Source organism: Hemibagrus wyckioides, linkage group LG06, assembly GCF_019097595.1.
Source record: "Hemibagrus wyckioides isolate EC202008001 linkage group LG06, SWU_Hwy_1.0, whole genome shotgun sequence".
Classification (NCBI taxonomy): Eukaryota; Metazoa; Chordata; class Actinopteri; order Siluriformes; family Bagridae; genus Hemibagrus; species Hemibagrus wyckioides.
Genome location: NC_080715.1, coordinates 27,474,816 through 27,489,164, shown reverse-complemented (window position 1 = coordinate 27,489,164; position 14,349 = coordinate 27,474,816). Strand labels below are relative to the sequence as shown.

At 37.8% G+C, this 14,349-nt stretch overlaps 1 protein-coding gene across 1 annotated transcript; it reads right to left on the bottom strand.

Moving 5' to 3' along the window:
- Window positions 1-2,226: 2,226 nt before the first annotated feature.
- Window positions 2,227-8,301, bottom strand: LOC131355053 (interferon-induced protein 44-like). The gene is made up of 9 exons (XM_058393250.1): window positions 8,204-8,301; window positions 7,484-7,516; window positions 7,053-7,319; window positions 6,655-6,685; window positions 5,423-5,615; window positions 5,167-5,307; window positions 4,825-4,990; window positions 4,200-4,300; window positions 2,227-4,092 (listed from the first exon to the last, which is right to left on the bottom strand). The coding sequence occupies exons 2-9, from the start codon at window positions 7,506-7,508 to the stop codon at window positions 3,904-3,906; spliced, it is 1,113 nt and encodes a 370-aa protein (XP_058249233.1). The 5' UTR covers window positions 7,509-7,516; window positions 8,204-8,301; the 3' UTR covers window positions 2,227-3,903.
- Window positions 8,302-14,349: the final 6,048 nt, after the last annotated feature.

Genomic DNA, 14,349 nt, shown 5'->3' with positions numbered 1-14,349 from the left:
ACATTCTGGAATGCTTTTCTGATAACTCTACATTTCACAACTATCAAAGTGGTTATTTGTGTAATCTTTCTGTCAGCTTGAAACAGATTGGCTATTCTCCACTGACCTCAGTCTTCAACAAGGAATTCCTGTCCACAGAACTACTGCTCAGTAGATGTTGGGGTTTTTTTTATTGCCCCATTCTCAAACTTGGACCCCACCATGAGGAAGACGGAAACATGGTCGCCCTTGCACAACATGCTAAATCTGCTGCGCCAACCTAAACAGAGGGTGTGAACGCAGGCCACCCTGATGATTGATATAGGAAACAACTGTAGTGCTGTCTGTGTGCACTAACACATGGTAGACCCTGGGTGTGAGAGAAAGTGTTTCAATGCTAGAAACACTGCCTGAGATAAATTGCATCTCAGGCAATTTATGTGCCATGAGAGATAAGGGCCCTCCCAGAGACCATGGGCAGGGTGGCCATCCAAGCCCGGTCTCCAGCCTGAAAGTGAGGCATCCGTCTAAAGAGGTATATTGGCTATGGCCTCGTCCAATAGCTTTCACTGCTGAAATAATGGACGCCACCCTGCATCATGGTGGATGCCCAAACTACCCCCAAGAAGGTGGTTCTCTGAGAAGCATCTTGATGACTGGCTGCCATTGCCTTTGACTGAGCCAGAATGAGCCAGTCATCTAGGTAATTGAAAATGCAGATGCCCTGGAGATGCAGCAGTACCAGGGCAGGGTCCATGCACCTCGTAAATGTGCATGGTGATATGGTTAGACTGAAAGGAAAAACACAATATTGGTATGCATAAACCCTGAAAGCGAACATAGGAACCCTAGCCCATGGATATAAGGAATCCTCCCAACCTGGTTTAGATTGCAGTCCTAAGATCCTCTCTCACCTGATGGGCCTGGGCTTGGGCATGCTGACCAGCCTCCCTAGACTTTGACTGGGGCATGAGTGGCAACACTAGTTTTACTTTACATTCTGAGCAACCTGGCAGGAGGGTTGTTGTCAGCAGTACTCATTGCATTGCCTGCAAGACTGTCATGTTGTGCAGGGCATTGGCTTTGCCTGTCACAATGTAGGCCTTCCTCACAAGGGCTGAGGTGGCTTTACATGGCTTAGAAGTGAGCACAGGCTTTCTCTATGCGGCTGATGTAGGGGAAAGATAGCTCTCAAGCATCTCTTCAGCATCTCTTCTAATTAGATGTGGCTGGTGAAAGGAAAAGGAATTTCCCCAGAACCTCAATACATCGGCATGGAGGTCTAGTAAAAACTGCAGTTGCCTGCATGGGGTTGTACATGGTCTGAAGTCAGGAAGTGGTTGCCAAGCTTAAACAAGTGCCACTAACATTTTCTTCAAACTAATTTAAACTTAGCTTAGCAATGGCGCATATTACCACTTCAAGGAGCTCCGCAAATGCTACTGATATGGCGGCAGATCAAGAAAGGAATGCTCCTTGCCGAACACATCAAGCTCCTCAGAGTCTGGTGTGGACAACAACAAATCCTCTTTCAGATCAGGAGAAATCACATAGCAAGCTCCTGAATCTAAAACAGGGATATCGGAATCATGGAAGAGGACAAGAGAAAGGTGAAGGACCTGTTTCTTGTTCTGCTTCCACCAACTCAACCTGCAAACCCCATGATTGAAGCCTTTGTGCCACCTTGGCAGACACGGGAACCAAGCCATGAGGCACAGAAAGTTGTGCTGTGGTTTGTGGCACCAAGAAATTCGCAGCAGATCTTTAAGTCTGTAGGTTGCAAGGTGGAGCCTCCATGGATTGGGGTTGTTTGTTTTGGACATCCCACAGATACTGGATTGAGTTGAGTCAGCACAGGGAAGCATTATTCTGAAAACAGGGAGCATTATTCTGCTGGAAGTGGCCACTGCCAGTAGATAATATTATTGTCATGAAGGGGTGTACTTGGTCTTCAACAGTCTTTAGGTAGGTGGTACATGTCAAAATAGCATCACACTCCCTCAGCTCACTTTAAAGTAGTGTCAATTCATTGTGTTGCAATCTGTTTAATTTAAATATAATAATTTTATATTTTATTAATAAAAATCTGATAGCAAACATACACGGACAGTTTAGTTTTATTTATTCATTAAAGAATAATACATCAGATACACAAAATATAAAAGAATGATCAATATAACAATCAATATATCAAAATATATCAACATGAAAACTTGTATATTTAAGCAAAAAAATGAGCTAAAGATTTAAAAAATATCTGAAATGTGTACTATTTATAGCAAGTTCTACCATTATTTTGCAGCTTAATGTCAATATTACACTAAGCAGAATTTTAAACTGTTCAGTCTGTTCCACTTTCAACATTTAGGCAAGGATTTTGAAACTATTTACAAAGCATGCATGTTATCAGTATACACTATATTGCCAAAAGTTTTGGGACACCCCTCCAAATCATTAAACTCAGGTGTTCCAATCACTTCCATGGCCACAGGTGTAAAAATCAAGCACCTAGGCATACTGGCTGTTTCTACAAACATTTGTGAAATAATGGGTCGCTCTCAGAATTCAAGCATGCTGTGATAGGTTGCCACCGGTGCAATAAGTCCATTCGTGAAATTTCTTGACTACTAAATATTCAACGGTCAACTGTTAGTGGTATTATAATGAAGTGGAAGCAATTGGGAACAACAGCAGCTCAGCCACAAAGTGGCAGGCCACGTAAAATCACAGAGTGGGGAGAGCACATGCTGAAGTGCACAGTGTGCAGAAGTCGGCCACTTTCTGCAGTCAATAGCTACAGGCCTCCAAATTTCGTGTGGCCTTCAAGAACAGTGGGTAGAGAGCTTCATGGAATGGGTTTTCATGGCTGAGCAGCTGCATCCAAGTCTTACATCACCAAGTCCAATGCAAAGTGTCGGATGCAGTGGTGTAAAGCACACCGCCACTGGACTCTAGTGCAGTGAAGACGTGTTCTCTGGAGTGATGAATCATGCTTCTCTGTCTGGCAATCAGATGGACAAGTCTTCATTTGGCGGTTGTCAAGATAACAGTACTTGTCTGACTGCATTGTACAGTTTGGTGGAGGGGGGTTGGGCTTGGCCCCTTAGTTCTAGTGAAAGGAACACTTAATGCTTCAGCATATCAAGACATTTTGCACAATTTCATGCTCTCAACTTTGTGGGAACAGGGGGTGGTTTCTTCCTGTTCCAACGTGACTGCACACCAGTGCACAAAGCAAGGTTCATAAAGATATGGATAAGCGAGTTTGGTGTGGAGGAACTGGCCTGCAAGTCTAACATCAGTGTCTGACCTCACAAATACGCTTCTAGAGGAATGGTCAAAAGTTCCCATTAACACACTCCTAAACCTTGTGGAAAGCCTTCCCAGAAGAGTTGAAGCTGTTAAAGCTGCAAAGGGCGGGCCAACTCCATATTACATTCATGTGCATGTTAAGGAAGACGTCCCAGTTTTGGTTTGGCTCGCAGTCTCCGCTTTAATTCATCCCGAAGGTGTTCTATCATGTCGTGGTTCAAGGCCAGTCAGGTTCCTCAATGGAACTAAGGGGCCAAGCCCAACCCCTGAAAAACAACACTTGAATTCAACGATTTAGAGTTGTGTCCCAAAACGTTTGGCAATATAGGGGCAATAAGGGCAGGCCAACTCCATATTAAACCATGTGGATTAAAAATGGGATGTCATTAAAGTTCATGCGCATGTTAATGAAGACATCTCAAAACTTTTGGCAATATAGTGTATATCAATCAATAAACTTTTCAAAATCTAGATCATAAAATATATATTCTATATGTTTTTCATGTTTTTAAATATGCTCCATTATAAGATGCATTGAAGATTGAATGAAAACGAATAACAGTAAGCCAATAGATTTGCAGGATTGCTTGTCAAATTTTGTGAAAAATTACATTATTCACAGATTGGTTGTGCATGTGAAGTATGTTGGTCCACATAGTCATTAGCCCAGTATGTAATCTGTGTTAAGGCATCAAGCATCAGGCAGTTTATATCTTCATTCACATGGGTCTCCTCATGATAGTTCAAGACAGGGAAGACACGGTTCACAGGCACACCCAGTTCATTACTGCATTTATGCATCTGGATGCACACACAAATATACACATGATTTTATTAATCTGTTAGTTTCAAAACTGTAGTTTTTTTAGTGTCAGCCATGCACATCTCACTGTGGCAAAATTACTCACGTTCTCTCTGATCTTTTTGCTTTTGTAGACGTTCTGCAAATTCTTCCTTATCAGTGGACATGCATGGTCTACTCTTGTCATGAAAACCACCTGAGGGATTCCTGTAGCACAGGCAGGCAGCACACAGATTAAATTCTGTTAGTCATTTCAGTGTAAATCTTAGAATTGTGATGGATTTTTGCGTTTTAATTGATACCTTATTGATTACATGTCTATTCTTTGCTAAGAATTCTGCCGATCCAAATGAACATATTCTGATTGATGTGTTCGTTACATGTAAGATCCAATGTTATGTGACTATGTAGCACAAGGTTTAGTCCCAGTGTAAAAATAAGAAGCATGTGAGTCAGCGCAATCAAGTTCTTAAAAGTGCTATTTCTGTTTGATATCAAAGTCAAGAAAATATCTTCTAAGTGTGATGGTTACACGAATGGAGAGGAAAAGAATTTGTGACCACAGGCAAGATGCTTTTTTCATGACCAACAATGTGGCAAAATTCTGGGCTGTAGGAAATATGACAGAACTTTTAGAGCCTATTTTTGAAATGAATAAAATGTAACTTAGGCCTTGTGTTTAAACTAGAAAGTTGATTGCTAAATGTTATTGAGGTTATGTGCTGACTCACCCATTTTGCTTGCTTCTCCTCTGACACTCTTCATTTTATCCATAAAATCTAGTATTGAAACCCTGTCGGCTGGGATGACAATCACCAAGCAGTGCATCTGATCACTCAGGGTGGGCTTTTTATTGTAATAATGGTTGCTTTCAGACAAAGGAATTTGAGGGTTGAACTGAAGAAAAAGAGTTTGTGTGGTCATACATCTATGACTTGAATGATATTCCAGCTAGTTATTCTGGTAGTCTTTTCTAGTGACAATGGTTATTTACATATGGTGTGATTAGGATTGATTAAGGCAAAACACAATAATGTGAATTTCTGCAGACTAAAGTGTAAGTGTTACCTTACCGTGTATCCCTCTTTCATATGACCTTTTAAAGCACTGACGATATCTTGAGTTAGGACTCCAGAGTCTTTTTCCGCACCCATTATATCATTGAAGGCAAAAGGAAATGATCCTTCTTCATTTGCAAATCGAAATTGTTCATACTGTAAGTAGTACAGAAAAGAATGTGTTTATTAAAATTGAACAAGCTAGTTGAGTCCTGCATTGTGAAAATGTGAAAAGAAGTCACACACGTAGAACTGCGTAATATGGACTCACACATAGAGTATGACTCGTCGTTGATCCTGCAGCAGCCAGACAGTTGACAAACTGACGTCCTTCAAAAATGGTTCTGATGGTGTTTATGATGCTGGACTTTCCTACTCCAACTGGTCCATAGAGGAGGAAGCGGAGCTCTTCAACTTCATTACCAATTTTAAATGTCTTGAGAGAATTTAACATTCTGCCTTGACTAAGAAAAGCAAAAGCATGAGTCCAGCAGCTTATATTTTATACTTTTATATAATTAAAATTATAAGTGCACATCCTATCTTTTATATTGTAACAGTCACATCTTGTTACATGGTTCAATGTATTTAATTTTGAGTGCTTTGTTCATCCTGACCACTAGGAGACACCAATAGCAAATCTCTATTTTGGATAAAAGCGGAAGTAGTAGAATGAGAGGCAGATTCAGTTTGAGTTACCTCATGGTATCTGCTGTTTCTCTAGAGGGTCCTGGTTTGAGAAACATTTGTTTTGCTGCTCAACCGTGAGTTTGGTGCTTTATCTTTCATCTTTTGTTTTGTGTAGCCTTTGAGAGGGTTATTGTTTGGGAAAGTTACTTTTTACTATAAAGTTACTACAAATGTTTTGTTGGAGTTTGGTTGAAGGTTAATGAGTTGTTTTCCTTTGTAGAGAACTTTGTTTAACCTGCAAGCTTGTGCTACTGTGTGGAGCACAGGATTTTGGAGTGTGGGTGCAGAATTGCAGCTGCCCAAGAACTTTTCCCAAAGGACTCTTGGCTTATCCCAAGAAGGACATCTGTTTAATTCTGTGTTTTCACCATTTCATCAGCCTACCCTTCAACAGATAAGACTTTATCACATTGGTTGTTCTCCTTTATCAACTGATTTCCTCTCTCAATATCTTAGGTGGACATTTATATGACCATACTTTCATTTTGGACATTGACCATATTTATCGTGAACATTTCATATGATGGGATTTTGTGTGTTTTGTATTTGTGTAGAGACTCAATATATGCTGGCAAAAGACTTCTGCTGCTAGTTGTGTATTGTGTATTTTGATATGACTCTTAACATTACCTAACAGGTTATTGCGAAGTTTGTCCCCCCTCATTTTCTTATAACAATACTGGTTTAAAGAGCCGGAACGGTTTATTAATTTTATATATATATATATATATATATATATATATATATATATATATATATATATATATATATATGAATAATGATATTGTTGATAAAACATGTTTGTAACCTTACCTCCATTCCACTGTCCTCCACTCTTTAATAACTGTAGGACATTAACATGCTATTAATACATAGTTAATAATAATACATTAATATATTGATATTACAGTAGTATGTATATTATTATACTAATAATATAGTCCCATTTTTCCATGAGGTGCAGTGTAAAATATTGTTATACAGTCATGCGAGAAGATTGTACTTTCTTTTTCCCATGACTGTATATAGTGTTGTGCTACCTGCTTTCTATGCACTAATATTTTACCAATATATATCTTTAAACCTGTAGGATCAAAAGCACGCATTATATAGTCTGTGGTATGTATGTGTCTGATTAGGAATTGTTATTATTAGCATTACTCTAGTTAACTGTGATATTATTTCATGTAATAATGTATTATGTTACTTACGGATTCTGACAAAGGCAGAGCATGAGGCAGAACCTGAACTGTTGCTCAGGGTTATGGTGTAATTTCCTTCATCAGCATCCTCAGCCTTTGAAATTTTCAAGACACATGTTTTACCAGTTTTATCCATTTTGTGCTTGCCCTCAACACAAACCAATTTTTGACGGTCCTTTTCCCATGAGACTGTTACATCTTCTGTATTTGCCTGACAGGAAAGAATAATATCTTGTCCATGTGTAACCTGTTTTTCAGCCAGAACTGTGAGAAATTCTATTGGACAGATAAGAAAATATAATTGAATTAAAATATTGTAAAAACACTTAATTAGGTATATAGATATGTTTCTATTTCAGGTCATATACATGTCATGTAATAAAGACCCTGAATTAACATTAGACCGTGTTGAATTAAATGCCTCAGTTTGTGTTACATACCAGGTTTGGCTGGAGCTGATCCCATGTTTGACTCTATATTGAAGAAAAAAATGAAATATTATTAGGATATTGAAAGCATTGAGAGCTTCCTGACGGGAAGCATCACAAACCAGTTTGGGAAAAGCACCAAGCAGGATAGGCGGCTGCACCAGAGGGTATGAGAGGGTATGCGATCAGCTAAGCTCACCATCTGCTTTCAGCTGCCTGACCTGCTGTCTATCTAGAATAAATGGTACTAGACCAGGGCCAGGTTAAGCCTGGTTCATAGACCATAGTGAATGATCTCAAACCTTAAATATCTTTAATCTTGAAACTGACTGTTCCTCAGTAGTGGAATTCCAACCTCAATTCTACTATCTTCAGATATTTACTATCTTCAAAAAATGGCTAAAAAACAATCTCTTTCATGAGCACTTAACTAACCACTTACTTGTCCCCATTCAAAAAAAAAAACTGCATTAGACCTCTACCCTGTGCACCTTGCTCCCGTAGGATTTAGAAAATTAAGCCCTAAATATAATGAAGATAGTGACAGCAAAGAACAAAGAATGAATACATTTATGAATAAAAATATAATGATCTCAAAATGAATAGCAATAATGCGGACAACAGGTCCTTGTTTATTCTTTTTTAAGGTAATTATTAGAACTATGTGTGTATGTGCATTTTGTGCACATATAAGATTTTGTGTGTTGATCCTTTTAAATGAAAATAACTTACCTTGTTTGAGGGTTAGACTAAATGTGAGGTATATGTGTGTTTCTCTGTCTGCTCTTCAAGACATGCAACTCAGTTCGAGTTCCTCTTGAGAAGTAATTCTCCTTTCACTTTTGCTGTTTTATTTGTGTGCAGAGGAAAAGGAGGGTATTTCTGAGAAATCAAAATTGAAAGGTCATCAAGTTTTTTTTATAGCCTGCAACATTCTTAAACAAACTTAATGAATAGGCTTGTGCAATATTGTTTTTTTTTTTTTTTTGTGATCATCATCTTAAAAATTGTAATTAAGATATTTTATCATACAGAACTGGAGGACTAGAAAAAGAAAAGAAAAGAAAAAAGAACATGTGCGTTCTGAAATTGCTTGATAGTGTTATCTTAAATTCCTTTCACATGAATGTGCATTGCACAATAGACTGTCACTATCATTGCATGTTCTTATTTTTGCTCTTCTGCTGTTTTATAATTGTCCTGGGTGGTAATGAATGAGGTTATTTATATTAGGTTATATACATTATTCATTTATCTGACAAATTTTCAGTTGCTTTAACTGCCATTCAAGATGTTGCACAAACAGCTTCCTTTGAAGTATTATTGCACCTACTACTCAAACATACAGTATCTCTGTTTTTTCATCCTAAAGCAGCCTCAGTTATATGTGGCATGGATTTCACAAGACGATTAATTGGTATTATCAGACCCAAAGTGTGCCAAGAAAACTTTGCACTGTTGACACAAGGCAGGTTCTTGGCTGACAAAAGTGGAACCCAACATAGTCTTTTGCTTTTAGTTTCACTTTGACTGCTGTGTGTGTGTGTGTGTGTGTGGCTGTCAATTTCATTTAAATTTGTAATTTGAATGATTTTAAACATTTAGCCTATACATTTACTGAGACTAAAGGTTGAGATTCTGTTGAGCAAAGAATTAATGAGTTGAGCAAAGAATTCATGAATTCATTTAAGCTGGATCATGTGTGTGACGAGTAGATTATGTGGCTGGCCCTTGGCCACTGATGGATTCCAGTATTTCAGTTTCGTATTAAGAAATTAATTTATTTCCGGTGTATTTTAGTGTACTGTTATTTTTAGTGAATAATATTCATTCACATTCATTTTGTATCTCATATACTTAATTTGATTTGGCTTTTATCCACTGTATCTAAAAACTGTATTCTTTGACCTTTGATTCAGAAGTTACTATGTACTGTATTAAACGTCATTGTCCTTCAAGTTTAACTTAATGCACCCATTTTTGTGAAATCCCAAACAAGGAACAATTTGACGTTTTCTTAAACCTTTGTATTATTAAATTTTGCTCTCATTATCATCTTAATCAACCACATCAGCATATAAAACAGACAGTAAAACCATTCTATTCAAGCATATGACTAGTATACATGCAAACACAATCTTATAAGTTATTTCATTTTACTAATTTTAGGAGTTCAGGAGTACATGTTTTTAAAAGATTCAGACAATAAAGAAGCAAGGTCAGTAAAAGTTACTATTATGACATGTTTTGTGATATTTTACACAATACCAGAAACTGCCTAAAGCTTTAAGTTTAGCTCCTGATGTCTTTTTTGATATCACTGGTTGGATGCAGTTATTGTATTCAAGGCATAATCAGACATGGGGCTTCTGATAAAGAGAAGAAACAGTTTACTTTAATGAGAGTAGAACTGCATTCAAAATATTGATAGACATCTGTATCTCAAGAATTTGTCTAAACAAATATCATGTTAATTGAATGAGTCCTATTATTATTATTAGTAGTAGTAGTAGTAGTAGTAGTACTAGTAGTCCGCAAATTAGATGGAGGTTAAATAGGTTGAAGTGTGACACAAAAGTAATATGACAAATGCAGGTTTATTAAAACAACAGTTCTTAAACTTGGCAAAGACCAATTTAGAAATCTAAGGCAAACCAAAAATTAATATCAGGATATAATTACACAGTGGGTGAGACCCTGACTACACCATCTCAAAGCCTATATGACAATCAGATATTTCTACCTAATACACATTTTCCATAGAACTTTTCCTCTGTCAGATCCATACGTAGGAGATACGTGTGCTCCATGAGTTTTTTTCCGTACCACGATTACTCAGGACATTGCAGGCCACCCACATAAGAGACAGACTCCCAGTGATTGCATTGAAGGAAATGAAAAGCATAGCACATGGCCACATGCAGTATTTGTCAGTGCATGATTTCACTAAATGCAAGTCATTGATGTTGACCATGCAAAAATGATCCCCTATCTATTTCACCACCCAGGGGTTGACCTGCTGTTATCCAACCAAAAGCTGAATGTGTGCTGCACAGAGATAAGCAAGACACACTGTAAAGCCTCAGGCTGTTTCTTTTTAACCTTGAAGTTTGTTGGATGCCATCAAATGACTTTCTGAACAACCCACCAGGACATTCTAGTCCATTGATGAACTTCAGGAATATGAACAGTGAGTGTCAAACTGTGGCCAAGACTGAAGGAAGAGAAAACCTTCTGAATTTTGTAGCTTATTAAGCTGCATAACAGACCACATGGAGAGGTAATAATCCATCTTCTTTTGTGCACTTTTTCCTGCCTGCTTATCTTATCTTTTTTATTACATTTTATTATCAGACATGCTCATTAAGCATTACCTGTAGGAGTACCTGTTGTAGCACCACCCTGACCTTGTGATACTTGCCCAACCCAGGTGGTGCTTCTCTCATCAATATATAGTTCTCTGAGTATAGCTCTGAGTTTTTTGGGCAAACTCAGAGCTCAGAGGGGTGCGGGTCCTCCTGTTTTATCATTGCCTAACTGAGAGCTCTTGGTTCGATCGATTGATTGGTTATGGACAATACAGCATTTTTTTTCCTCCAATTTCAAAATAGCCTTTGAGAGTGGAATGCCTAAGTGGAGTTCTTCATGAATGAAATATCTTTCCCAGGCAGACAAAACCACTAGACTGGATAACAGACTCACAACAGGAAGGAAGGTGCCATATTTTCCCCCCAGTTAAAGAGAATTAAATAGAAAGTTTTGTTGTTTTTTTGTTGTTGTTTTGTTTTTGTTTTTGTTTTGTTTTTTGGTTTTGCTGGAAAAAAAAACATTTGTATTGAGGTACTATTAAAACCTAAGCATAACCTGTGTGTGTGACAAAGAAGACATAACATATTTAAGTTATTGTCCAGTTTGATTTACAATTTTATTTTAAATCCAGTTATTTTTTATTTTACCTGCACTTGCGTCCTCACCACTCTTCATGGCGAAGAACATGGTTTTCCACTCATAACCATCAAGAGGAACATGGGGCTGTAAAATAGTAGGACTTGTGAACTATTAGGTTTTCCTGCTAAGATTTACCTTATACTTAAGATAGTAATACATTAAAACCTGATAAAACATTTTACTATGTAGATGTTGAAATGACACATTTGCTTGTGTGTGTGTGTGTGTGTGTGTGTGTGTGTGTGTGTGACCCAGTGTTTACAGGACACAAGAAAAAGGAACCATACATATAAAGACAGGGTCTGTAGTACTACAGCAGGACAGTCTGACTTGGGAACTCAGACTAGCTCATGGGTGCTGGACACGCCTGTGTCTTAGGGAATTAGTTATAAACAAATGACAAGCAAGGATCTAAGCAGACTGAATTTAACAGAAACTTGCTGCTCTACAGATTCAGATGGAAAAAAAGTTCAAATTCAGCACAGTCAGTATTTCAGTATTTAGTAACAAATGCTTTGGTGTGTCTTGGGCAATAACAGAATTTGTGCAGTAATCTTATTTTTGCTTTACTTAATAAAAAAAACTATAAAAAAAATTTACTTGGTGATTGGTCAAATATCAGTCATAAAAGTTGAGCTATTAGGTTATGTTGCTGTATAACATCAGGAAGGTTAATATAGACTGCTGTTCAACAGTGACTGATTGTTAGCTTACTTAGCTAACTAAACTAGCCATACATGACATAATTAAGATAATGACAGAAATAAAATGGCCATTCATATCCCATCCATCCATATCACAGGATGTGCTCACCTCTTCGTTTTCACAAATATGATGCTGAATTCTTGTAAGATGAAATCGTATGTTACTGAGGCAAAGCAGGATTCTGAATATAAAAGAGTCTTTCTTCTGTTCTACAGCTTAAAACAAATCCTTCAGGTCATGCCACAGGTCATGGGTGTGCAGGTGGTGGGATAGGGTTGGGGTTTTCTTCCATCGTAGGCTTCAGTATTTCAGGATGTGAGTCTGCAGTTTTAATGCTCTACCAAACCTTTTGCGCTTACTGCATTTAATGAAAACAACAAGATGTTGGTTTAAACATTGGTTCAAAAATAATGCACGCTCTGTAGCTGTCAGGAACTGCTGGACTGTTCCCTGCCAGGCCTGAGGAGGGCACTGGCAGGTGAACCCGAGTAGCCTGCTTGTTCGTGTGTCTTTCGAGTTATACCTGTCCTATTGTTCTCTCCCCTGATTGTGTCACCTGTAACCAGTTTACCCTAATGTCTTTCCCTATAATAGGGAATAAAATAGGGATCCTTCTGCGTATGGGGATAAATAGGGATACTTCTGCGTATGTCCTTGTCCGTGATTGTTTAACCTGCATGTTAACTGTTGCATGTTCTATGGTTCCTGTCCGTATCTAGGTTCCATCTTTATTATTTTCCAGTTAATCACACCATGTCTCGTCTTTCGTCCATTTCCCCATGTCAAGTCTTCATGTTTCAATAAAAGCAGCACTTCCCCGGATCCTGTGCCTGGGTCTGCATTTAGTCGTGTGTTGGCGTGTGAGATGGCCGGGTTCGAGCCCCACCTAGGGCGAGGATCCTGGCCGTGACAGTAGCTGTGCTATAATTGGATGACTGCTTTTTTTTTTTTTAATGTAAGTAAGGAGAGAGGTGGGATAATATAGTGGAGTAGAAAGTACGAAATGGTACTTCGAAATGTAGTGGAGTGAGAGTAAAAAGTCTCAAAAAATTACTGCTTAACACTATCTGTCATGAACTCCATGTATTCCTGTAAAAAGGATATTCCTGTAGTGTGGACAGTCAACATACACCAACATACTTAATTAGTGTTTCAACTGTAAATTGTTCCAGGCTGTTTCATTACAGATGCTATTTATATGACTTTTTCTTAGACCAGCACTTGAGTGAAAACAGGTTGTTAAATTCATGGTAGTTGTGTAATGCTGTATGGTTTAATATTTAGAGTAATGTGTTTATTGCAAAGCAAATGAATATAATAAAACAACATTTGCAATGAGTTGTGTCATCCTTTTTGTATGGCTCAGCATATGAAAAATGAAACTCTATTCATCAATGGCATAACAATACAGCTTTCATTGTTTTCTTATTTACTGTTTCACCTCAATTATAACACTGGCCCATTTTTTACATATTCATGTTATCTAGCCTTAGGACAGTGGCAAAAATGAGACTCATTTTTCTTATAATTCTTACAGGCTGGTCCACTACCATATACTCTACTCACATTTGTATTTTCTGCTCTATAATGACTCCCTGTGGTGACAAGGATCTAATATAAAACTCTTCTCTGCTAAACCAATGTTCAGAGATTTTTTTATATTTGCTTATGTCTGTTTATGGCAAACAGTATGTTGCACTCTGACTTTTTATAAATCTGGGTTCAGATCTGCCAATTAGAGTGCTGTGTTGGCTTCTGTACATTACTTCTTTTAATATCCTAAGGGTCATCCTCTCAGAGATGAGGTGTAGATTAAAATAACACAGCATCCTATGAAAAGTAGTATCGCAAAGTCACAACTTGTTCTGGTAGCCTACCTGTAACAGGATACATTGCTAAGTAAAACCCATTGAATAAACCTATCTAGTCTATATATGCAAATTAGTGTAGCTCATGAGTGTAGTGCATTCTGAGTATGGAATTTTAAGGACAACCTTCTTTAACAGGCTTTCATGGTGTCCAGAAGAGGCCCTGACAGACCTAGGCTGTGATTGAATTCCAAAGAATCCATATAAAAAACTGTTATGTTGCCTTATAAGAACAAGCATAGGACAGACATGAAGTACTTCCATTATAATTGCCCTTTGAGTTACTGTAGCATTATACTGTAGAACATCCTAAGTAGCCAATTCACGAACGCTTTTCTGTGTTTCTGAAAAATATAT

Excerpts from the sequence above, each read along its gene's own strand:
- LOC131355053 (XM_058393250.1), bottom strand. The coding sequence starts at position 7,508 with ATGGGATCAGCTCCAGCCAAACCTG. Across the intron at positions 5,616-6,654 it reads TGGAGGACAGTGGAATGGAG|TCAAGGCAGAATGTTAAATT; the intron begins GTAAGGTTACAA and ends TGCTTTTCTTAG. Across the intron at positions 4,301-4,824 it reads AGGAGAAGCAAGCAAAATGG|GAATCCCTCAGGTGGTTTTC; the intron begins GTGAGTCAGCAC and ends CCTGTGCTACAG.